Source organism: Magallana gigas, chromosome 6, assembly GCF_963853765.1.
Source record: "Magallana gigas chromosome 6, xbMagGiga1.1, whole genome shotgun sequence".
Lineage (NCBI taxonomy): Eukaryota > Metazoa > Mollusca > Bivalvia > Ostreida > Ostreidae > Magallana > Magallana gigas.
Genome location: NC_088858.1, coordinates 51,720,569 through 51,748,081, shown reverse-complemented (window position 1 = coordinate 51,748,081; position 27,513 = coordinate 51,720,569). Strand labels below are relative to the sequence as shown.

At 31.5% G+C, this 27,513-nt stretch overlaps 1 protein-coding gene across 1 annotated transcript; it reads right to left on the bottom strand.

The window, feature by feature from the left end:
* Nucleotides 1-957: 957 nt before the first annotated feature.
* On the bottom strand, nt 958-13,954 carry LOC105327652 (allene oxide synthase-lipoxygenase protein). The gene is made up of 15 exons (XM_034467242.2): nt 13,400-13,954; nt 12,717-12,761; nt 11,549-11,677; nt 11,332-11,429; nt 10,824-10,956; nt 10,599-10,694; nt 10,413-10,509; nt 4,619-4,736; nt 3,955-4,047; nt 3,706-3,766; nt 3,486-3,597; nt 2,943-3,034; nt 2,659-2,835; nt 2,262-2,425; nt 958-1,719 (listed from the first exon to the last, which is right to left on the bottom strand). The coding sequence occupies exons 1-15, from the start codon at nt 13,859-13,861 to the stop codon at nt 1,605-1,607; spliced, it is 1,992 nt and encodes a 663-aa protein (XP_034323133.2). The 5' UTR covers nt 13,862-13,954; the 3' UTR covers nt 958-1,604.
* Between the last annotated feature and the right edge of the window lie 13,559 nt (nt 13,955-27,513).

The following is a 27,513-nucleotide window of genomic DNA, read 5'->3' as shown; positions in this document are numbered from 1 at the left end:
GTAATGCCACAAAATTAGCATTACAAGTAATGGTAATGTAATTCATTACTTTCCAAAATCTAGTGTAATGCTGGCATTACATGGCATTACTTTGCATTATTATGCTTATTTATGCATGTTCACTTTAAAAAATGTGATGAATAAATAAATAGTTGAAATAGAATTTGATTAAATTTATTTTTAAAGAATAAAGAAATAATTATTGAGATAAAAATGTTTTAATTGTATTATTAAAAAGATTTTTAAAGATTCATTTTTGAATTGTTAAAATTACTAAATATAACAGCACAATTTCATAACATTTTCAAGAGTGTTGTTATTAAGAGTTTTAATCATTTAAACAATTTACTCTAATTAGTCTGAACTTCAGTAAGAAATGTGTCAACAACACACTATGCCCCCCAGGATAATCTAAGTATCAAAACAATCTATTGTTATAAGAAACACCCCAATCCCCTTCCCTTCACTATGTCCCAATAGAATATGAGACAGACATGCACCTTTAAAAGCAAAATGAATGCATGCACTGTCCATCCATGATGAAAATCAATATCACTTCCAGTCCAGTATTATAACCCATTTGAAAATATTTTTACTTACTTATTCTCTCTCTCTCTCTCTCTCTCTCTCTCTCTCTCTCTCTCTCTCTCTCTCTCTCTCTCTCTCTCTCTTATATTAAGTACATTGTACATTAGTTTGGACTGATAGAAAATTCAAGATTCATGTATTTTTTCTATTATTGCACTTAGAAAAAACTTTGCAAAAACTCTTTATTAGCTTAATTTTTTAAACAAAGTAATGGTAGTGGTAATGCATTACTTTACTCATGTAATGGTAATGTAATGCATTACTTCAAGAAAATCAAGTAATGGTAATGGTAATTTAATGCCCAAATTCATGAAGTAATGGTAATGTAATGCATTACTTTACAATGTAATTCGCCCCAAGCCTGTTTCAATGTCTTTTAACTTTTTTAAAAGGCGATCCCGGTCTTATTAGCCCGTTCAATCGGATTTATTTAAAACAAATAGCACAGTAACAAAACTTATCTTTACAGTTTATTAAAATGCACATAATGTTAAAACCACTTACTTGTAGCATATTGATACATGTATCTCGTGGTTATATATGTAATCAATAAAAACAGATTGTTGTAGTTTGAAAAAAAAAATCAATACAAAAATCATTAGAATAAATGAATTTGAGTTATTATCAGATTAAGAACTACATTTGTTGTTCAGTTAACATAATTTTAATTTTGACATTAGTCTACCAAAAATGTCATAAAATCATTTTTTTAAATAAAAAAAATATAAAAGAGAAGATAAATATTATGCATAATGGAATATTTAAGTCATTTACAAAACATGGGTTGATATTAATATGAACATTGACATATCTTTATATTGTACGGCATGTTTAATTTAACAATGATATGATATTTTTAAATAACCCGAAACATAAGAAACACCTTCAATCGATATTGTTCTTGATAAATTATGAAAAGTCAATTAAAGTAGAGAAATAGCAACTTCCAGCTGACCTGACATTGACTAATCTGATCTTTTCTTCCGGTGCATGCAAGGATTACAAAAACTTTAAACTCATAAGCTTATGGAGTTTGGAATTTCTTCTGGGTAGAGGTATTCAAATTTTCGTTCCAGTTTCTCATTTCTTTGATTGATATTTTGACCGATATCTTTCAATTCATTCCTAAACCTGGGAAAGATTAAAAAATATATTGTGCAGTTTACAACTTTACAACATAAATTTTTTTTTAAAACTATGTTTTATTCTCAAGATTCAATAAATGAAAACTTAAAGATTATTGGTTATAATGCATTATTTTTGTTTTCATAAATAACTAAAATAGAAATTAAATTAAAAACTTTCTATTATTGTTCGTTCTGTTATTGGCATTTTTAATTTGTGTCAGGTTTCTGTTCCAGAAAACTTAATGCACAACCCAAAACAAAGTCAGTACTCTTACATCTGTGTTCTTGTAGAGATAATGATTTTGTGGGTTTTTACATAGTATTATCTGAAGGTTTTTTAATGACTCAATTGGTATTGAAATTGTCATTTTGTATTAAAAAATTAATAATATTATTTGAATATCATTTTATTCAAAAGATACCGATTTGACAACATTTCATTAAAAGAAAAAACACATTAACAATTTTAACGCTTTTATAGTTGCCGTTAATTAAAAAAAAGATTTTTTTTTTACTTCAAAATATAAAGAATAACTGATTACTTACTCCTCTACAATCTTCACTGCAGCTGGGTCATATGTGTAGTTGACTTCAAAGTCTCCTAGAGCATTTGTAATCCTTTCGCTGAGAATTATAGCGAGGGACATGACTTCTATTGTTGTTTCCCTATCTACCACACACTTTACAATATCTTCCTCTGTTAATGGGTTCTAAAAGAAAAAAGGGACTTTGAGAGGGAATTAGACTTAAATTACTAGTATACCATATTACAGTCGAAAACAATTTTTTAAAAACTTATTAATATTTCAAACTAATCTTTTGACCATAGCGCTAAAACTCCTGAGGCTAACTATTCAAGTAGATACAATATTTGTAATTCATAAATAGATTGTTTAATTAATTGTGTATAAAAAAAGTTATTGAGTTTAGTGTGTATACCCACTTTATTCTTTGGCGGTGCTCCGTCAAGTCTTGTTGGATAGTTTGGTGGAAATCCATAAGTATCGTACTGAGCAGTGTTAACTGCCGAATGTACAACAGTACTCGTAAATATGATACTAGTGAAGACGATTGTAAGCTGTTCAGCTGAAGTAAACCTCCCATTTTTTAAGGGAACGCCCTTAAAAAATAAAAATGTTTAATGATTTTAAAAAAATATGAGCTAAAAACTTTACGTTAACTAAAAAATTGCATGTTTTAACAATTATTTAAAACATTATTACTTACTAAAATACCACATCCTCCATCCGACTTGGATTTGGTCAGCTCTTGTCCAAAGGTTTGGATTTCGTTATCACCAATGATTTTATCACTAGTGTCTAAAAAGAGTTGTGTCAACGCAATGTAAGAAAATATTTTGTGCCTTATCGACCAACTGAGAGTTCCAATATTGTAATTATTTGGGACTTTTTTGTCATTTTACTCAAGTTATCATATCATGAGCAGCAGAAACAATTTATTTGTTAAGAGGTAAGCATCTCAACAACTTTTAAAATATAAACGATACTTTTATTTTGATTTTTAAAAATATAACTTTACATGTATGTACTCGTAAAATTTCATATTCGTTAAAATTGCATTCATTTTACACCTGCAAGGTTAATTATTTCTGTATACAGTTCTTATACCAATGCTTGAAGATTAAAAACATCTTTGCTATCAAAAAGGGTTTCCGGTACACTATGATTCTCAGAGAAGCGTAATTTATCGGAAACCATTGGCTAGCAAAGATAGATTTAATAATATCTAATATAAATTTACTTTACTCACCATAGTAAAGATTGACATATTTGGTTACGTAGCCATGAATAGCTTCATATAGCGCGAGCGTATCGTCACGTTGGTAAAAGGTTGGAAGAATTGATCCGTCTTTGCAATATACCTATCAGTGTATTAGTTTAGCTAGTTCACAGTTGTGATATTTGATATTAAAGTAAAATGAAAAAAAAACACACAAAAAACAAAAACAAAATCACAAAAGAAAACCAACCCCTCTGCTCTTCAATAGTTCTGGATAAATTCCATCAACATTCATCCTCCATTTACGAACTCTGAACATTAAACAAAAAATCTTTCAAATACAATAAAATTTAGTTTCACATGATTATTAAATTTAAATAATTTGAAATTTTTTTGCTGATCACACTTGTCCGATATAATTTGTTAGTGATTCAACAAATTAAGTAAATGTTCAGGTCAATATCATAAAAGGTAATGAAATATGTGGACTTATGCTCACCCCTTTTTTAGAAGCTCTAGCGCACCAACATACCCAATAGCCATGGCAGTGTCAATATAGCCCCCTGGCACTATTAACGAGTTTAGACCACGACTAGAAATTAAAAAAATACTACATTTATTTAGCTTTAGAAAATGAATAGTTTTGTGTGTGTATATATATATATATATATATATATATATATATATATATATATATATATATATATATATATAAAGCACTGAATAGAATCAACAACACTAGGCATCTTTAAAGTGTCGGATCTAATATATAGATACTAAGCTAGTAAAATGAATATATAAAGCACTAAAAATGGCTAACGGCACGAACAATAGAAATTGTCAAATTTTCGGGACAATCAGTCCCTTCTTCAGGACCAAAAAATAAATTACATGAGTACAAAACAAAGAAAACACAATCTAAAGCTACTACTAAACTACTTAAGAAACTATAAAAAAAATAACAGCTACACCATAAACATTTGTTCACATTCTCAAAGAAGGTGTTGCTACTGTCGCCGATCAAACGAAAAAAACAAATATTCAATTACACACATGGAGTATTTTTTAAAAATTGTCTTATTCTTAACTACTTACTTGTAACACAGAGATAGAATACAAGTCTTACATGAATGTATATTTCAATAAACAATTTAAACACTTACTCGTTTATGGCAATGAGGTAGAGAAAATGAGGCCCCAACAATTTAAACATTGGGTGTGATGGAGAGAGACATCTATTTGTCGCTATACAAATCCCTTCCATCAATAAATGGGTGCATCCTTTTATTTGAAAAAAAAATGACAAATAGTTTTATATAAAATATATGTGATGATACGAAAATTTTTAATAAACGATAGAAAAAAACCCACTTTAACATTCATTTTTTGTATATCTACACTCATGCATAAACTGTCGCAATATGTCATATAAAAACTACAAAACCAAAAATAAAAGATGACATCCAAAAACAAAAGTCAGTTGTTTCCTTTTATACAAGGAGTTAATAAATGCTATATATCAAAATTTGCGAGAGGGCCTTTTGCGATTTTACACTGATATTAATTCCTGGTGTTTGATTAGGAATTTACAGTATTGATACAATTGACACGTTATATATAACTTTTAGACCCGAAAGGCAAATATTGAACAGGTTTTAACTATGTGTTTTTAAGCTGAACATCACTTGTAAAGAGGCACAAGCACACGAATATATAACCCTTCGATTTCGTTACACCTGACTGCATACCTGAAACTCAAGACAAAAATGCAATATCCCTGGGTTGTCCTAGAATCTACGCCTTTCCTCCTTGTCTTGTCTGAGTTTCATTTCGTAAATAATGCGGTGACCTATATATTCATATTTTTACTACGACCGGGTATGACGGCAAAATAAACGTCCACACTTTTGAGGAATTTACAGCGAAAAAAATTGAAATGTTACGATGTAGATCTTTGGCTTATATATTTTTAAGTGTTGGATGGTTAGCGGCTAAGTCAAGAAACGTGCCGGACAATGCCTTATACGAGATATAAAGTCACCCCTGCGAATGTTATTGTCATTTAAATTTTAGAGCACGTGATTTTATTTGACTCTTTCAGTTTCGCAGTAAAAATCATGCCTCGTGTTTATAGTCTATTTCATGGAATATAGGTACTTGTTTTGAAATATGAAATCTAGAGGTTTATTGATTTGAAACTTTATCTTCATTAATTGGTGGATAAAATGTGTTCTAGAAATAAATGCAACAATACAAAAAAATAGGTTTTGTCTGCTGTTGCAACAATTAACATGCTTGTAGAGATCTCCCCTAAGGATTAATTTTCGATCCGCGCCTGACCTAGTGATAGAATCAATAGTAAAACAGACTATACTATTTTATGCAGAATTTTCCTTGAAAATGGTTCGATATACTAAGTTATTATGCAAAACAGACACCCATTATTTTTCTAAGAACATGGTATTGCACACCACGAGCATTAAACATGGCTATGTTTTTTTTTAGCAACCCAATGTTTATATTTTCAACCACTCTACACGTGGTTGAACACGAACGATAACTCTGTTCTGAATATTATCGTTTAATGTAAATAACCGCTAGATGATGAAATAAGACATACATCTTAAAAGGTTTTCATAAATCTAAGTAGGATATGATATAAAAACGATCAGTACTTACGTATTTTGAGAATATTATCCGAACACTTATACTTCCGCGAGGGTATGATAAGGCAACTCACAGCGATCAAATTCCTCTGATCGATATGACGTCACAATAAGCAGCATGATGTCATATTTTACTCAGAAACATGTCGATTATAACTTTATCTCTGGTTTATATTATAAAAATTACAGACATAAAATATCACTAGAAACTCTTCTAACTGAATATATCTTCGATTTCTCTCTATTACGTATAATTATCATTGATGACGTCACAAGCATGTTAAAAAGAGAAGATCATGTCGGGAGACAAATTATCGGAATGCAGTGTAAACAATGCCGAAATAAGACTTATTTAATACAGATACCTAAGATTTAGATGAGTGTCAGTTCGAATATAATCAGGATAATACAGGCACGGATATTTTGTTTAATCAGCGAGTGTTATAAGGTAAGCGGATCGACATTTATATGGCTTGACCAGCCTTTCCCCTGTCAGTGTGTACAAAAAATGGCAAAAGTGTAACACTACCCTGGATATTAGGAAAGATGATTTTGGTAAATATCAACGGTATATGACCTAAACTACATGAAAAGTGCTGCTAGAATCCTGTGCTTTGTTATTTTAAACGAAAAATACGTAGTATTTTCAATGAGATTTTAGAAGTTGAGAGGGTTTCCGATAAATATTTATAATATTCATTTTATGCGATGTACAATAGGATTCTAGCAGTAATACTAATAAACATGAACTAATTTCCAATCGAATTATTGTAGAAAACATACAAATGAACTTCGGGGTAGTGTTACACTTTTTGATTTTTTGTTAAGGTAAAAAAGTGATCTATTTTTAACTGTCACGTGATACCATGGCACGGCAGCTTCAAAGATTGAGTCGATTCCGAAGTAGAAAAATAATATCTTGGTGAACTCTTTCACTTGGTATTAATATCCAGCGCTGTTTTCATAAAAATAAACATTATTTAAATTGATCATAATTTTGACGGTCATTAAACTATGAGTTGCCTTAACCTACCCGCGCGCTCGAAATTTCACAGGAACTGAACAAATCTCGGTGAAGTCTCGTGAACTTTCATTCGAGCACCTCTGGATTAGCAACGATAAAGAAAACATTCCGAACACATTCGCAGGGGTGATAGTGAAGCATAGTTAAGTGATCGATGTATACGTGAAAAACTAAATGGATTGGACAAAACTCCTTAACCTATCAAATTGCATAATTTATTACTTAAACTGGCCAGTAATTTTAACACTAAAATACCAAACAAATAATGTATTTGCAGACAGAAGCACAGTGACATTATCTGTCGCGTCGAACGCGAGATTTGCTAACGGGGATTAGATGCAGTAATGTACCCCTTTACGATTGTTTATATCTGATGTTTACTGGAGAGGGCTACAATTCCACAGGATTTCCATAATGGTGCAGAATTATTTTTTTTAATGCGGCTGACTTCGATATAAAAATATCGTTTTTTTATCTGACTTCCTCTAGATAAAATGATGTTTTAATTCAGGTTGAACGAACTAACCGTATATAAATCAGAAACGGATAAAACACATCAGCATGTTTACCAGTCGACTTTTTCAGCAGCCATGACATTTCTTGCGTGATTTTACGGGATTTACGCTTGAAGTTTTAATAGGCGCTCTTATTAAGTTCTATCACTAAAACATCATTTATGGAAACGGTAAATAATGGAAAATTCATGTTAACCGCGTTATTTATGTTTAAAATAGGATAATTCCTGTATTCAGTTCAAGATCCGCTACTGAATAATCATTGACTGTCCCAAAATAAAACCGATCAAGTAAACATGCATGGCAGACAAATTCAACTTGTGTTGTTGACTTACACGGAAAATAAGCGATATATGGATTATACTTAATATAATTGGATTAATTTATGCCATACACAACTACAATGTTTGAGTTCAGGTAAGAAATGCAAATGTTATTTTCATTATACACAATTTGAGTCAAAATTGCTGCGGGAGTGAATCACTCTTGCACTTGCCCCATAACGGAGATCCTATGGAGTTGAAGCCCTTACTACCCCCCCCCCCCCCCCCGAAAAAAACCTACCAGGAGAGGGCGACATTATGGCAGCTAACGGGAATTTACAGAGGTGACATGCGTATAAAAGACAGGTGAACAACATTAATTTTCATACAAAAGGTCAGCTGGATTTATGCATCAGTCTGCATCTTTCAAAGACTTACATATGAGCGCAGTAATTTATTTTTTTCTACCTTCACGTAAATATGTTTGATGAAATACATCAAGCAGCTAAGGACAGACATTAACCAATTGTACTCTTGTATCACAGGAGCTTTAAATGCAGGGTGATTCTTATATGACATACCCTGAAAGATACCCTGGCCTGGCATTATTATTACATGTATTATCATTATTATTATACACAATTTATAAAGCGCTAAATATAGTTTAAAATTATTCTAAAGCGCTGTACATAAAAGCAATTACAGACAGAGAAATATAAAAATTACAAAAAGTTGGACGCATTCAAAGACTTACAATACATTAGATAATTAAAAATAGAAATATGAACAACCTTAAAAATATGCAGTTAAGAATAATCCGAGTATGAAATAGAAGAAAGCAAAGTTTTTATTATTTTTTTTTCAAAAAGATAAAATTTCTTCTCTAAGAATGTTTCTTTTACAAAAAAGCACTAGCCACGTTGAACCGCATACGTTTATGATTTAGTCCGCGCACGCAACTGAGCAAGGAACAGACCTATTGGCCTGGATTAGCCTCACTTTTGGCCGCAAATTCATCATTATACTTTCTTTACATATTTCTAGTTTTATTGATTTTTCATTGATTTCACCCAATACACAATAAAAAACACATAAAAATCCCAATAGATGGCTTTTGGTGTTTTATAGTCATATTTCTATTGGAAAATTTTTATGCCTATAGGTATGAGGGATTACGTTTGGTTCAGTCTGTTATTTAATTCTGAAGTACTATAGTATGTGATCATGCCATTGTAATACCATGGCATTTTTTTTGTTCTGAGAATCAAAAAAATACCAAAGTAATTATTCGTATATCAAATACTTGTTTGGGACATAAACAAGGTAGAACCCAATTTATTTATTCTTACCAATGTCAAAGGTCACAAAATGGTTTGCTTTGTTCAAACTCTGATAATGAAATTTCTCCAATAAGAGAAAATTGTTTCCTAAATGTACAAACAACACATGTGTGGATCTCACCAAGAGGTGATTGTTAACGACCACTGCTAAACCAAACTATAATGAATGCTATTGCAGTGATTTACGTATGACATCGATTAAATTAGACCGTGTGAAATGTTAAACGGCGATGCAGATGTTGAATCTAACCCCAAAGTAACATATTAGGGGCAGAAAAGGTTGATATCGTATTTCTGCTTGGAAGGGCTTGTGTTGGAAGATACTGTAAGCAATCCGGCATGTTTAAAGCGCATTACAGAAGGATAGAAAGATGCTATAAACCAGTTTACAAATGTTTAAGATATTTATTGATCATTCAATCAGGTCAGTCTTTTAAAATGATGTTTTACATTGTTATCATAATAACAGTTTGTTTACTTCTTGAAAAGGGGGGGGGGGGTAGGGTTGCTCTTAATTTAACGCAGATTGCTTTAGCATTGGGCATAATCCATTCCTTGGCAATAATTGTAATGCTGTACATGTATTTTATATGGATTTGTTTCGTGTATTTAAAATTAATTGAAATTCAATCAGTCATGTCAATTTTTACATATATTTATACTCTTTTCTCATAGAATTTTCAATTTCTTAGAAAAAGTAATAAAATTCAATGAAAATCATTTTCAATTTAGGGCGATGACAAATGTGAAGCCAAAGGTGGGACCAGGTCGGCCCAGGCCTGGTGTTAGATTTTACTAGACCGTTTTTACATATGGTTGCATTAAACAAATATTTAACGTGCGTTATGTTGAAGTTCTTATTAAATCTCACAATAATAAAAACACAAAATATTACTTAAAATTTTCTAAAGTAAGAAAAAAAAATACAATTAAGTTGTAGTAGGAAAGGAGGAATGAGTTATAAATAAAATGAAAATTATATGGCTGGACAAAGAATCGAACCAGTAACCCCCACAACTCTTGTCAGGGGCTCTAAGCTACCCAGGCCAATACCCACGTTCTATATAGCCCCAACTACTACGAAGTAAATAATAATGGCATTTAATTTGCATATATAGTTTTAATTTTTTTAAGAAGTCGGTTTAGTACCTAAATGGGATACAGATTGATGATAGCTAGTATCAGCGACGTTGTACCACATTTTTGCAAATAACCAGGTATTGGGGGGATCACTGGGGAGAAAAACCTAAAAAGAAAAAAAAAACAAGTTCTTAAGTTAGAAGATAATTCATCTTAATCCTTCTTTTAAAACCAAAATCTGCTGATAAGACTTACCGGGTTGTCAGGACCTTTCTGCTGGAACAGTTGGATAGCTACCGGCATAAGTTGTCCCTTGTCGTTAACAAAGAATAGAGCGATGGGAGCCGGGCACTGTATCAAGGGATTCAAATAAGAAATAAATACACGATTATGTAGTTTTGTACATTTTTCCCCTCTAACATTTACAAAGTAAATATAAAACATGAATATTTTATTTACTTTAAATCAAAAAATACTTACGACATATTCCTTAAAGCACGTCACTCCGTCAAGTATTTCGAGATCAATAAGAAAAAGACGTTTCTTTGAGATGGCTTCAGAGATAGTCAATCCCTCGAGAAAAGAGGCTAAATCATCTTCTGTCACTCCAAATCTGATGAATATTTAAGTATCATGGAACAACATCTATATGTATGTGATCGTAATTTTCGTATCACCGAGAGAAGAGTAATGCAGAAAGCGAAGACCAATATTACCTTTTATCAATCAATAAAACACAATTTTTTATTAGGTCTCATGTTGGACATTAACCATTTTTTTAAAAATTGTATCGATTTACGATCATTTTATGATTGTTAGATTATTTTTTAACTGTAGGAAGTATTTCATTTCATGAACTTATTATCGGGTGATTTACAAGTACAGGGATATGTTAATTAATTTTTGGAAACAAAATAGTTTGACAAATGATGTAAAGGGGGAGAATCCGAGATATTCGTGAAAAAAAACAGATTAAAAAACATATTACTTGGTGGGGATTTCTTTGCAGAGATAAATCAGGTTTGGGTTGACGCTGTTTAATCGTTGCCAACCAAAACTTTCATCACTTTTCCAATCATCCACTGCCTATTTCACCGGGAAAAGTGTATAGAATTATCAACTTAGTCATTTCAAAAAACCTTTCAATTCAAAATGATACTCTAAATCTTTAAGAGAAACTCAATATAAGAATATAAATATATTACCTTTGGGCGTTTGAAATAACTTGAATAGACACTTGTCAAATCGTCAAATGTTTTCCAGGGACCACAGCCAAAGATTTTGTCCAATCCTTTCTCCGTACGCAGTCTTAGTTTTTTAGCTGCAATATCCCACTTGATACAAAAACAAAAAAAAACTTAATTCAAGTTAACTTTATTTTTCCCTATTCTAAGATCAAAACTATAGTCTCAAATATTCATCCGGGGTAAAAAGTACTAAAAGAGCTGCATTTATACTTATTTTTTGGCTGATTATGGCTGGTAACGTTAATGGAAAACTATAATTTTGCGCGACAGGTTTCATCGAAAAACAAAATTTTGAAAACAATGCAACTATTTTAAAAGATTAATACAGCGTATATTTCGTAAATTTTTTTAATGCAAACAACATTTTCATTGTATAATCAATGGAACATATATTTTAAAGGTTCTGTTTACCATGCAGAAATAAAAATAAGAAAGCTTGATAAACTTTCAGAGTTCAGAGTAAACTAATGCAAATATATGTATATTGAAAAATTCTGAAAGTTTTTTTAAGGAATTTTTCAAAATTTTTTAACTGTAAGGCTATATCTAAATTGTCATTGACACCCATATTTATTTTTGTTTATTCAATTGTGCATTCTAATTAAGAAACTAATACAGATGGTATATAAAAATTAACTGCATATAATCTATGAAAATCTTGATACTGACTGTATTTTAAACAGTTTTATAATGAAATGAATAGCAAATTTTTGAAAAGCTGTTTGGTTAACAAATAACTTATGAGAAGTTTGTTATATATTTTAATATATACGAGTATGAATATCTAAGCTTTTACCTATTATTTGGTAAAGAAAAATTCCATGATATTTTTGCTTAAAAATTTGAATAATTTCTTAATCTTTAAACAGAGCTCGTCCTCTCAGTGACTTCAATCTCAGATTGAATTTTACTGAACTCAGTTGGATGAACACCGACGCCTCCCACTCGTTCTAATTTTTTAAGTTCATTTTTTGAAAGTTTCAACCATATATTCCATCAATATTTCAATCAATATTTTGTTCATACATCCACAGTAAGAAGTGCAATACATTAATGAAATTATGCAATTTTGTCTATAAATCTCTTCATTCATAATATATTATGCATTATTGCGGCCCTGTCTTACCTTTTTGGATATCGAGTACACCTCGTCTTCAGGAACATTTTTTACCTAAAAACAAAAATTGCATAATAATCTGATAAACTTTTAAAAAAAAATTAGCACAAAAGTTTTTAAAACCATAAGCTTTGATAAAATCATTTTTTAAATAAATGTCAATTTTTCTCTCACACTGCTTATCTGTCGATATATATTCGAGAAATTCGTCCAAGCCATACAATGAAAAACGGCGGCTGCCTTTAACATTACATGTACCACATTGACATCATGTGTTACTTATTTTTTTTTTTTTTAGATATGTGTATTGTTATCAATGTCATTGTTATAGCATAAGTTGTCATTTGCTTGTTCATCTTGTTCTGTATTTTTAAATTCCCGATGCAAAAACAGCTTTTATCGTGTCTGATTATTACCACGTACGGTTTCTATTCATCAACTCTCTTTTGTTGTTGTATATCCACGGACATTTAGTTTTCTCACCTAATATGGGTGTATTATTAAAAGCAATATTGTCTAACTAATTTTTAATAAAATATGGATTGAATGAAATTTGAACAAACGAATTTTGATAAATTTTCTTCTGAAAGAACATTGAAACATGTTATTGCTGTACTGTTTATTTCCAATGTAACGGCTTTTCAAAAATTTGTTTAAACTATAAACGGCTTTAAAAGAAAATGTGAAAAAACCTGTACAGGTAGACCGGGAATCTTTTCCTCATATTCATAAAGCGATCTCTTCTCTTGAAGTTCAGCATTTCTCTGTTGGGGTCTAGGATCAAATTGCGGTAGAAAAGTATCATGTCTTGCAATGAACAGGTCAACATTAGGACGAATCCACCGAAGAACTGGAAAAACAGATGTGATTTTAGTGTTCTTGTTCATGACTTCTACTTGATCAACGTACCAATCGCTAAATAGTCCTGCCGTGTCTCTTCGCAACTTAATCTCGGTCACTTCTGGTACATTTGTATCATCTTTGATGGTGAATACATCCACATGGCCGCGCTCAAAATCGTCCCGGAACCAGTTGTCTAATTTTGCAGGTTTTGTGTGCTTTCCAGAGCCATCAAAGAGAACAATTTCTACATTAGCATTTGTACCGGCGCCTAGCCTGTCCCCTGTCTTTATCTTGATTTTGTAGGTTGTCATTATGAACTAGAAGTGAATATGTATGGTGTGTACGTACATATCCAAGCTTTTACTCACGGATGAAGCTTTACTGACGGTCGTCCGGGATAAGATATCTACTGGATGTAGTAAATGCCGTAATATAGGATTCTATACCTCTCAAATGGATCATAGGATCTTTGTATCCGTGAAGTATACAAATCAAAACAGGAAACAAATTGATTTAGGAATCAAAAGGACGGCTGCAAGCATAATCAAAATATATTAACACAACACTATATGAAGCACATCAGTTGTAGTTTATAATGGCAACTAAAAGCAAGATAAAAACAGGGTACAAAACATTGTTGCAAGCCTGATTTCTATACATATAGCCATGCTTATGCCCTATATACTCTTAAACTGTTAAATGATTCTGGATTTTTTATTATGCGTGTCATTGTACAGTATAAGCATACATAGTATTATATGATTAGGATATAACAATAGCCAAAATATCCCTACATACCGATTCGTAATCATTCGGGATTGTTACAGGAAACAAACATTTATGTATATACATGTATTTAACCATAGTTAACTGGGGTGCCTCCTATTAACGGCTTTTACAACTGTTAATGGTTTAATTATTTCGTATGCTTTAAAGGTAACTTGAAAACAGTAGGACGGATAGTTTTTTGACGAGGAAATGACAACCATATATTAGAACATGTTCCACACTGGAACAGTGGTTTATTGCTGATACCAAATGATTTGGTACGCGCCAAACTCCAGCTTACAGCTCAGCGGCCATGGTAGTATAATCATAATCATTTCGATTATAATTGACATTAATTGGTAATTGACCAATCATTGTCGCATCTTGGGTTAAACAAAAAGACTCCACTGGTTCCTATTTGAAGGAACAAAAGATGCTTGAAGGAATGTCTTATAGTAAGCAAATAAATATCAGTAGATAAGCATGAAAAGAATTCTTTAAAAAAATGAATAAATTATAAGAATGCAATGTATTCCGGTATATAGATTAATAGGGGAAAACAATAACCGGACCTTGAAAGATAACCCCCCCCCCCCCCGAAAGCGCTCCTTAGAACGACAATACAAAACTGATTACACTTACAGAAAATAATATCCATTTCAACCAAATAATCACAACCTTTGATCTTCATTAAAGACACATGTACAATTAAGATTTTAAGAACAAACATAAAGTGATCTTCTGAATTCTCAGTAAGGAATAGATGCATAAGCTTGCTCCAATATCATTGAAAACTATTACCAATTCTTAAATTTTCTTTCCCTCTGTCCCAAAAGACACGTCAACTTTAAATGATCAAACTTTATAAGGGTACACTACTTTTGATTTGAATACTACTCACTTTAGTCAACTGTTTTGAATACTGGTAAATTTGCCAGGTGAAACAATTTTACAATCATCATTACCAGAATAAACTACCATCTATGCCTTTGATCCAATAAGGTGTTATCTAAAATTACTAAATTGGTTTGCATGCAGACATGGTTCTGACACTCATACGTTTTAGATTAACTACCACATCGAACATAGAAAACTTTAAACAAATTTAAATGTACAATTAAAAAGATGGGCATGTGTATCTTGCTGTTACTGTATAGTAGTAACAATTTGATTTCTACTTATCAGCGTGCTTTTGATAAAATACTTCTGAGCTAAGTGGATAAATCTTATCTTCTAGCCTTTCAAAAAAGAATGGGTTTATTGTTTTTAAATCACTAGATGACATCGGGAATTAACACTTAAAACATTAACAGATACAATGCTAATTATGTAAAACCATATTTTTGTTAGTTTTTGTATATACTGTGTCCGATATATTTCCTAATTGTTTTCTCAACCTTTTCTGTAAAAATTGAAAAAAAACCTAAAAACTGCTTGGCTGGACATTTAAAGAGGGGACAGAGTTGAAAAATCTAAACTACAATGGAAGATATATATATATATATATATATATATATATATATATATATATATATATATATATATATATATATATAAAGCACTAAAAATGGCTAACGACACGAACAATAGACAATTTCTATTGTTCGTGTCGTTAGCCATTTTTAGTGCTTTATATATTCAGTTTACTGGCTTAGTATCTATATATTAGATCCGACACCTTAAAGATGCTTAGTGTTGTTGATTCTATTCAGTGCTTTATATATATATATATATGTATATATATATATATTTATATATATATATATATATATATATATATATATATATATATATATATATATTTATATATATATATATTTATATTTCAATTCCATTTTGCAAATAATGTGTCTATCAACTTATACAATATTTCAAAATAATAAAATATCATTTAAGAAATCTGAAATACAAAACATAATTATAACTAGATCTCGTTACGAGTTACGAGCAAGTCTTCCTTTCTAAAAAGTTTTTAAAAAATGTTGTAAAAAGTAAAGCCACCTAAAATATTTGAGATAACTTACCGAAAGTAGAATAATGTTACTTATTTAACACTGTAGTTAACATAGATAAGAATTTATACTGATATTCATTCCATGTAAAATAAGTAAAAAAGAAAGAAATAATAATTTTAATAAAACGTTTTACAAAGTCTTTAAAAAATAGCAAATCGGTAACTGAGTACCGGAAGTGACGATTTCAATATTTCAAAAATAAGTCTAGAATTATGACCTTTGGCAATCATCTGTGATAAAATGGTTGAAATCGGCCGAGTAGTCACTGAGAAATCGAGTGCACAAAATTTGTGAAAAAAATTAAAACAAGAAATAGTACGAAAACAATAAGGTCTTCCGTTGGAAACGGAAGATCTTAATAAGAAACTGTACAACTATAAGGTCTTTTGTTTTGCCTCGGACTAGAATGTCTCGACGTCATTGGATGAATCGCGTCACGTGGTTGCCTCATAAATTTCTTTAAAGGGCAAGCGTCAAAATTTAAACGGCAACATGGCGGACGTAACGTTATTTGAGCTGATTTTTTACACAAACGTTCAACCATACCTTTAATTTTTAAGCCCCAAAATATTTAGAGTGACCCCCCTTTGCCCGTGACGTAATATTATGATCCTACAATAGCATCGAGGTTTGCACAAACAACTGACGAGGAAGGTAAAAAAATAGAGAATTAAGGTATGAATTTAATCGTTATATATTATCTTTTGTTTGTTTACATATCAAACTGTAGGTCCTTGACAAAACAAAACACTTATTAGGTTTGTTACTGACTGTTTACAGAAATTTGTGGGGTCGGTAAAGTCCATAGAAGGCTTGGCTCCGCCTCGCCTTCTATGGACTTTACCGACCCCACAAATTTCTGTAAACAGTCAGTAACGAACCTAATAAGTAATAATAAGGAAGTATCATGGTGTCATTGTTATTCTCCAAAAACAAAAATAATTTTGGCAACTTTTTGTTTAATATATTCTATATTACTCATAGTTGATCGGTTGGTATATTTTTTGGATAGTAAAAACCTTTGTGAAGCTGTACAATTAAGATGAATTTTTGGAGAAATATTCAAAAACGAAGTTATTGACACCTTATTTCAAGTTGATTAATCGCAACACTATTCTACTATGTATCATTATGTGTGGGGTTTTTCTGAGGGGAGGGGGGGTATTTGCAATCGGAATTGTTTATTTGCTTAATTTCATTTGAATTATAAGCAGTTGTAACATATGTACATAATTATAAACATATTCATACACTCTATCTAAGCAAAAGCACACGTCACAACTAGTATTAACGTTTTATAATATTTTGAGAAAAAAATATTATTCATACATGTACATTCATACAAGGTGAGACACTATAAATCAATAAATCAAGTAGTTATGTAAATAATAATAGTGATAATACATTTGTTGGATGTACGCGTAGTCTGACTTTCCCGTTTATTACCTGCTTCACACAAATACATTGCGAGATGGCACAATAGACTAATTCTCACTTCACAAAAGTTATGTCCCTTTTTTGAAAAAGGCATAGATTTCTCACAATGGACTTTGTAGTTCAAAGGTTTATGACTTTGTCATATGACATTAAAAATCTGTTTCCGTTGTGTATTTTGATTGCTCCAAAATTGGGCAACACACATATCGAATGAATGAATTAAATTCCAAAAGATTTCATAACAGGACGCCCAAATACTTCGTTTTATAAAGAAGGAAATAGTTGGTTTTTCTCTTTTGACCTTTGGATTGACCCCGCAAGGGAAAACAACTTTTGTAAGTGAAGATTGGACTACTGTTTGCGATAATGGATGGCAAGGAACTGAACTAACTTCAACATTGAAGGGCGAGTCAACTAATATTTTTTTAAAATGCAATACACGTAGACATTTTAGAAAGGACAGATAAGTATAAAATGAAATCTATCCTCGACTTCACCTAAATAACAATATGTGCCGATACACATCGATCTGATATGTACACTTCTATTATAGCGGCCTTTCTCTACTAAAAGCATATGCGATGGCAGTTTATATTTTGTTTTTAAATGGACAACTTAGTTTTCTGGAATATTTTTACGCAAATAAAATTGTAAGGAAAAAGTGACAGGCAGATGCTTGTACAATAAATATTTAGAGGATGACTAAAAAAATGCGTCTGTTTCATGAATAAAAATAATCAGACAACCTCTGCTTTAGTTTTAGGAAAACATTAGTGTTAGCCACACTCTGTGAAAGTCAGCCTTCACGCATACCCAGATATACTGATTTAAATTCTCTGACAGTAAAACACCATGTATTGGAATCAACTGTGAAACCATTTCTTCATAATTATTGCGTAATATACAATTTTCTGTTTTAAACAATTTTGACTAATATTAATGATGCGCAATTTACTCAACGACCTAACTTTAAACAAACCATGAAATTTGATGTGCATTTTTTAACTTTCAAAATTCTTTTACAAAAGATTGTGTAAACTTGTTCTATTTTATCACCAGAATGAAAAACCCTGTATCTCGGAACCATCGATAAGATCGCTAGATACATTGTACATTTGTATCAGAAATGCTTTATTTAGTCTCAATATTTAAATAAGTTTCATTACACACTTTCAGAATACCAAAAATACATTTCCTACATTGCAATTTTTTTCTTCTATTCCCGTTAAAATTAACTAAAGATTGATTCCTAAATAATTGAAACAATTACCAACCTCAACATGCTTTTGGTCATGGAAGAAATCTTATTGTTGACTTTACCACTAACCCCAAGTTATGTTGATAATTTTTTTATGTGTAAAGAATCAGTTTGAATATCTTTTGTTGGTGGTGTTCTATTCTGTGTACTTTCTGCTTTCCTGTTCTCTGCGTGACCTTTGTAGCATTCATAAACAGGCAACTCTCTGCTTATTTTTGATTATTTATTTTGTGCTATTCTTTCCTCCTCCATTTGAGTGAATTGAATTTATGTAAATGTACATGTTCTATTTGTATGTTAAATGGGCATGGTCAGAATATTATTTTCATAATGATCTTTCTGATTTTAATGTTTACAATGCTTGAGTTAGGCACTTTTAATCGTTAACCAAAATTTAAATGTCATTCGTAAAGCTATATGCGAGTTGCAGAGTTTACAATTCCTAGCAAAGTAAACAAAACTTTTGTATACAAAATTTCTAGACCTAAAATGAATGTGTTATAAGTTAAAAACTGCGGGTTTTTTGCTTATCAATAAGAAGATAGACAAATTAGTTTGAAAAAGATTTTAACTGATGACTTTGCCAATTAAATATGTTTGTACATGTTTATACCGTTAAAAATGTTATTACGATATCTATGTTTTCCAACATCCATTTTCCACACTGTTGCGCTCTGCTTGACTACATTTTGTGTATCATTAGTACATTACGTAAACACGTGAAACTTAAAAACTGTAGTACAAATATAACGAAAATTTCGAACATTTGGAAACAAATTACATGACTGTACCATGCAGCAAACATCTGGGTTTTTTTCTAAAATTTCCTTTATAGGCGCTTGTGTAATGATATGAGGGAGAACCTCAATTAAAAGTTCTCGTTTTTATCGCATTTATTTTCTAAAACAGCTCATCTACATTTAGTACTTCTCATGCGAGGGTAGATAATACAGATTTATTTATATATACAGGAAAAAGACTGTACGTGATTTGACATTTGCTTACAGTATGATTTAAAGGAATAGAACGTTATAAAAGATAAGCAGGACTTTATTTTTGCGGACTTTGTTTTTGGAAGATAATTATAAGCATACAATTAAAATATTCTTTTTAAATATAACAGTAACAATTTTGAGGGTTCGTTTTGAAGAGACAATAATTGCAACTATACAAAACGGCAACAAAATACAAGTATGACTTTTTACTAACAATGTCATATTAAATTAAAGATCATGAAAAGGGTTTAAATATTCAAATTATATGTATATACATGTATGATAATTAAGACAGATATTTACGTAATCCAGAGAACAACATAGCTGTCGGCGGAAAAATGCATGCAAATTTAACTGCTTTTAGATACATTGTTTAAGTCATTTCAAGTTCGATTCAAGTATTTAATATAATATTTACCATTTCAATGATGTCTTCTTGATATTTTAATATGCTGATGATTTTGCCTGGATCATATCTTGAACATAACGAGGCCGAGTACAGAACGAGTACGCACGCTTTCGCGCAGCGTTTCATTTGTATTGTGACGTCATCTTTTTGCTTGGTTGACGCCATGGCGTGATAATTTCAACTCCAGATATTCTGTGAAATTTGTTGAAAATAGCTCGTTTGATGTGTAAAATTGATATTATATTGTGGAATAAACATAAATGTCTCGAAGTATAAGCTATACTTGGACTCGAAACGAAAACGTGAAGAGGGTTCAGCAAACCTAGCCCTCTGTTACGTTTTCTTAACCCTCCTAAATATACCTTAATTCATATATATCAGTATAATACATATAAGACAGTAATGTTGTACTCTATAATAATGACCCTTAATATGTGATGTTATACATTTAATTATTACTTTAATATGTCTGAATGTATTAATTATACTATAAAGATCACCATATCCGCCTTTGTCAAATAGAAAATAGCCATTTTTTCAACAAAAAATTCAAACGTTCCAATAAAAAATAATAAAACATATATAACATAAAGACATCTATATTTTCAACCCTTTTTTGTGTCCCAGGTTAACGCATACGCAAGCTTTATGGGAAAATGTTTCATCATACGAACGTACTTTTCTCGCTTTTGCTTGTTAAACTCGTGGTAGGAGTGTTCGAAACGTTTTCCTCGTCAAATTCTTCCAAATTAAAGTAGATACGGGCTTTTCGAAACCCAGACTTGAAAATGTCCAGGAGTGCCGAACGAAATTGCTGACTCATTAAGAAGAAAATCCAAAAGTTGCATGCGTAGCTAATCAGAGAGAGCATTGATGAAATCGTATCCCACATAATATCGTCTTCTTTGGACAGAATCTGTCTCTTTTTGTTCTGTGAAAGCTCAGCTGCATAAATGAAATATGCGATTCCATCTTGTGTTTCGGCAATTAGAAAGACTACAAGAATAAGAAAGATGAGGATTGTCATTCTTTGAATCTGCTTTTTTTCGCTGAGTATCCGAGGTTCTCATTTTTTGTCTTTTGTACAAAAAGGAGACGAGCATGACTGTGGTAAAGATAAGGATGAAAACTGGAAGCACCCGGTACAAAAGGCCAGAAAATATGAAAAATAAAATATTTGATTTCGTTGGATCTCCGAAGGCACTAACTAAACCTTGTGAAAAGTCTCTTGTACAACTCGAGGGGAGTGTTTCGTTGTAGTACCAAGTTTTATATATCGGAAGTTCTGAAATGTAGATTCCTAGAGCTTAATAAAGATTGAGCAGCACGGAAACAGCAACAATGACAGCGATTTCAACACAGCTTGCCCGAGAATTGAACAGTTTACGGTGTTTAAAGGGGAGAGCTATGGCTACAAGTCGTTGTACGCCAAGTAAAGCAGTCAGCCAGTTAGACGTCATCCTAAAAACTTGGTATATCACATACAAGACATGCGTTGCAATGCACCATGGGTACGTGATGTAAAGATTCTTGTGGTTTCCCGCCATATTGAAATACACTGCTTCAGGCAGACGTGTGAAGCAAATGATGGAATCGGAGATGGCCAGTGACGTCAACACAATAGTGGAGAACGTACGCGAGCTTCTGAAGACGAACACAGACATGTTAGAGAGAATGGTGGCAAGCGCTATGAAAAATGTGACGTACCCCCGGATGGCGATTTCCCATTCACCAACATATTCGTATTTCTTCGCGTAAAAATCCGAATAATATTCGTAAGTCTCGTAATTATATGCACCTCCTCCATCTTCGTATGTGTAGTTGTCACCGATTCCAGAACCAGTGTAGTTGAAATCCGTAATGTTAACCAATGCTTGCGTCGTATTCATCATTGTTTGATTTACCATTTAGTTTAAGGTAATTTTCATAAAAATGAATTTGAAAAGAGACAAGATAAAACTGACTGTTGTCACTAGTTAAAGGCAACATCAAATAAGAGATTGCTTTTTTATAGGGCATGGCAATGACTATCTCATTATATAAAGCATCTTTTTTTCCTTTTTTGGAATTTATCGGCAAGCCTCGCGAATATATACACCATTTCAACTGGATGGATAAAGCAAATATAAAATCACACAATATAGATATCCTCTATATATCAGGCTTGGGGCGAATTACATTGTAAAGTAATGCATTACATTACCATTACTTCATGAATTTGGGCATTAAATTACCATTACCATTACTTGATTTTCTTGAAGTAATGCATTACATTACCATTACATGAGTAAAGTAATGCATTACCATTACCATTACTTTTTTTTTTTAAAGTAAAGCTAATAAAGAGTTTTTGCAAATGTTTCAAATATACAACACTCTTTAACATATCTACAGCTTCATGCTTAGTATCAGGTTCAAATTCAATGAATAAACAAGAGTCATTCTTTATTTGCTCAATATATAATCATATTGTGGCAATATGAACAAACATATTACATATAAAGTAAAATGATATTTATAGACATTTAGCATGATGCAATATCAGATATGAAATAGAGACACAGGATAACATGCGTAACAAAAAACAATTTATGAAATAATGTTGCGGTTTTTAAAAGCTTAATATAGATATATCCCCAGATTACACAAATCTTTATAATTTTGGACACTTAATTTTATTAATTTATAAACAGATGATTTTTCCCAGTTATATTTCTTAATATATTTCAATCGTATTTCTTTCTACTGAGAACACTTTAAGACAAAAGATTGCTGTTGCACTTGATGATCGAAGTTTCAAAGGGTTCATCTTTTAAATGCATCCATCTTCCGGGCTATACTAAATAAATGTTTTGCAGGAGCAGTCAAAGCTTGGACTGGAAAATACTGTTTGGCGATCTTTATCTTAGAATATATTAAGTGCAATTATAATAGATTAAATACATAAATCTTGTATTTTCTATCAGTCCAAACTAATGTACAGTGTAAAATTTTAATATACAAGAGACAGACAGACAGACAGACAGAGAGAAAGAGAGAGAAAATAAGTAAGATTTTTTTCAAATGGGTTATAATATTGGAAGTGATATTGATTTTCATCATGGATGGACAGTGCATTCATTTTGCTTTTAAAGGTGCATGTCTGTCTCCTATTCTATTGTGACATAGCGAAGGGAAGGGGATTGGGGTGTTTAGCACTTCTTATAACAATAGATTGTTTTGATACTTAGATTATCCTGGGGGCATAGTGTGTTGTTGACACATTTCTTATTGAAGTGCAAACTAATTGGAGTAAATTGTTTAAATGATTAAAAACTCTTAATAACAACACTCTGTAAAATGTTATGAAATTGTGCTGTTATCTTTAGTAATATAAACAATTCAAAAATGAATTTTAAAAAACCCTTTTTAATAAACCATGTACAATTAAAACATTTTTTTCTTTATTAGAATTATTTCTTTCTTCTTTAAAAATAAATTTAATCAAATTCAATTTCAACTATTCATTTATTCATCACATTTTTAAAAGTGAAAATGCATAAATATGCATAGTAATGCAAAGTAATGCCATGTAATGCCAGCATTACACTAGATTTTGGAAAGTAATGCATTACATTAGCAATACTTGTAATGCTAAATTTGTGGCATTACACATTACTAGCATTACTTTGAAAACATGTAATGCATTGCAATGCATTACCATTACATTTAGCATTACCCCAAGCCTGATATATATATATATATATATATATATATATATATATATATATATATATATATATATATATATATATATATATATATATATATAATCAAAAAAGAAAAAGAAAATGAACAGTTCCAAAGTTTCTATTCACTAGCGCTTTCTGGATTTACATCCTTCTTCAGGTGAATGTACATAAGTTATGAACTTGTTTTCCTTAGATACTCATCAGTATCTAAATTTTAAATCCTGTCACCCTACGCACACCAAAAGAAATATCCCGTACAATTTATCAAGAAGAAGTTGCACTATTGTTAGTGAAGAAAAAACCAAAGATCGAAGATTGATGGAATTGAAAATGTATCTAATTGCTCAAAATTATCCCGAAAAACTAATAGATTCGGCCATAGAAGAAGCAAAGAAAATACCACAGAATATACTCAGAACAACCAGAAAAAAGGAAAAAGATTTAAGAAATGAACTCAATGTCTACCCAAGTTATACTCGTATAACCTGGGTTGGGGCAATTTACGCTTTATAATCCGCGAAGCGGATTATAAAAAGGCGTAAATTGCTCCAACCCAGGTTATACTCGTATAACTTGGGTAGATATTGAGTTCATTCCTTATAATTTAATTTTCTGGAATTTGCTGTACAAATTGAGTCCGTTTTACTTCTAAAAATGATATAAATCTGTTCAAAATTCAAACGTAACGTCAAGTGAATTAGTACGTTGGTGCATTGTGACGTGTCTTGTGACGTGCAAACCAGGTTATACAAATTTAACTAAATTTTTCTATCCAATCAAATGCTGCGTAACAACCAGAATTAAATTATTCATTTTTAATTCCTTTTGTTACAACCTACAATCCCAAACATTTTAATATATTTCAAGAAGCAAAAAAGAATTTTTCTATCATTGAGCGGGATCAAGAACTTCAACAACTAATTAAAAAATCTGACCTACTCCATAGCCAAAGACAACCACCAAATCTGAAGAAAATATTAACAAGAGCAAAATTTCATTCAACACCAGAAAAATATGTTGTTTCCAAATGCGGAGATTCCAGGTGCGGCACGTGTCCTTTCCTAAAGACAGGAGATTCTATTTCTTTTAAATGTGGCAAGACTTTTTATGTTAATGAAAATATGTCGTGTAAATCCAAAAATCTGCTTTACTGTATTACATGTAACCACTGTGGCGAAAATTACATCGGCCAAACCGGAACACAACTTACTGCCCGCATGCGCGTCCATCGCCAACAGATCAATGATCCCAGTACCAGAAACACCCCATGCAGTGAACATTTTGACAGATGTGCTAAGGGAGATTATAAAGTATTCCTATTTTATAAACTTAAAACCGATTCAACCGCCATGAGACTTGTGAAAGAGAACTATTTTATTAAATTATTTCCCCCAAAACTCAACCAACATTAAATATCTGTATAATCATCTTTGTTCTAGCCAGTCTTTGTATTTGTAAATTTATTGATGTCGTTATGATCATATTGTGTCTAATTCAGTTTTCCCGAACTTTAACGTTTTATATTGTATTATGACGTCATGGATTTATTCCTTCCCTGAAAAGACTCTCGTTACATCATGACGTCATAGTAAACGTTTCTAAGGAAAACAAGTTCATAACTTATGTACATTCACCTGAAGAAGGATGTAAATCCAGGCCCCGCCGCCACCAAAAAATTATCGTACTCAGCCTCAATTCTCAACTCAAGTGTTGAGGACGTCCTCAACTGAGAAAATTCTCAAATCACCGCCACCAACGTCGTTGAGTATGTACTCAGTTGAGTACAAACTTTACGTTCTCAACTCTACTGAGTACGTACTCAGCTGATTTGTTTTCATTGATTTAAGCGGTTTTGTGAAATGCAAATGTAAACAAAATATACAGCTTATTGTGATTGTTATGTATTAAAGTAGTCAGAGTATCGCACTACGTCATAATACGGATTTTACAATATTGGTTCGACTTTTACAAAACGTTTTAGATACCCTGTATTGATTTTGCTCTACATCGCTGTTGTAAACAATGGCATAATAAGCAATTAGAACGGTAATATGTGTATTCTATGAGAGATAGAAATGATTAATGTTGAGGAACTCGATTCTGTTAAAGTAAAATGAAAAACGAAGTTTCTGATTAACCAGAATCTCAGGTATGCTTATATCTTTTTTGTTTTGACCCCCCCCCCCCGAATTTTTCTTTTTCTTTTACAAAAACCGGTTTAAATTTAGAGACAGAAGCTATTTCGAATTTAATCAATCGTCAATTAATTAATGTTTAAATGATATCTAACATTGTCGACAGATCTAGGCAGAAAACTGTAGCAAAATGTGATTTTTACGGATTGTTTCGTCAGGGTCTACTTGGTTCAGAGCTTATAGCTTAAAATAATTACCAATTTTGGGTAAATTAGAACATACAAAATAGAGTATACATATTTATTTAAGCCATATCTCATCAATAATTTTGCGCAAATTTTTGTAAGTAAGTACGCTTTATGGACCTGATGTATCAAAATAGAATACAAAAAATGCAATGCTAGTATCGCGTTTGATAATTTTTTTTACTATTTTATGGACTCAAACTTAAATTCATGGTGTTTATTCTATGGATTGACATCTTAGAAAAAAGATTTGGTAAAAAAAATTATATGTTGACGGATTACTTTTCACGCTAATTTACCCAAAATTGGTAATTATTTTAAGGAAAAACGGACGTCTGGCAAATTTCATAATTGTTAATAATTTTCGCAAGGGGGTACACCCGTCTGAGAGGTGATAACAAACAAACTAGCATGTAAACATACATATTTTCTTTTGTATATGTATTGCTAGAATGTATATTTATCATTTAAAGCTAAGCTTTTAATGATTGAGCCCATTTAGTGCCGAGTATAGGACTACCTTAAATGAATATTATCGTCTGATTTGATTATTACTAAAATAATGGAGCTTGTGGAAATTCAAACGTCAAAAGAAACGAGTTTTGATAAGAAAAGGTGCAGCAATTGGACCCCAGAGGAGGAGATACTTCTAATTGAAGAAGTTTTAAAGAACGAAGAAACACTTTTCGGCAAAATGAAGGGTTCGGGGAGTAAAGGGAAGCATGGCCAGGTGAAAGAGTCGACCTGGAGATCCATCGCCGAAACTCTGAATTTGTAAGAGCTTCTATGTATGATATACCAGTAACAGTATTTAGTTTTCTCAATTATAAAGGAAAACAATATCTTACGTCACCCTTCCGCGACTTGTTGTTTCGGTTAGTAATCTAAGTAATCTCCCCCGATTTAAGCAAAGGTGACGTGTCATTTCGACTCCTGACCTTCTGAAATCGGACTTTTCAAAACTATTTAC

Bases quoted from the DNA above. Each gene is read 5' to 3' on its own strand.
- LOC105327652 (XM_034467242.2), bottom strand. From the start codon at position 13,861: ATGACAACCTACAAAATCAAGATAAAGACAGGGGACAGGCTAGGCGCC. The intron at 12,762-13,399 runs GTTTTTTCACAT...TTTTGTTTTTAG, and splicing joins TTCCCGGTCTACCTGTACAG to GTAAAAAATGTTCCTGAAGA. The intron at 10,695-10,823 runs GTAAGTATTTTT...CCCTTGATACAG, and splicing joins CGTGCTTTAAGGAATATGTC to TGCCCGGCTCCCATCGCTCT.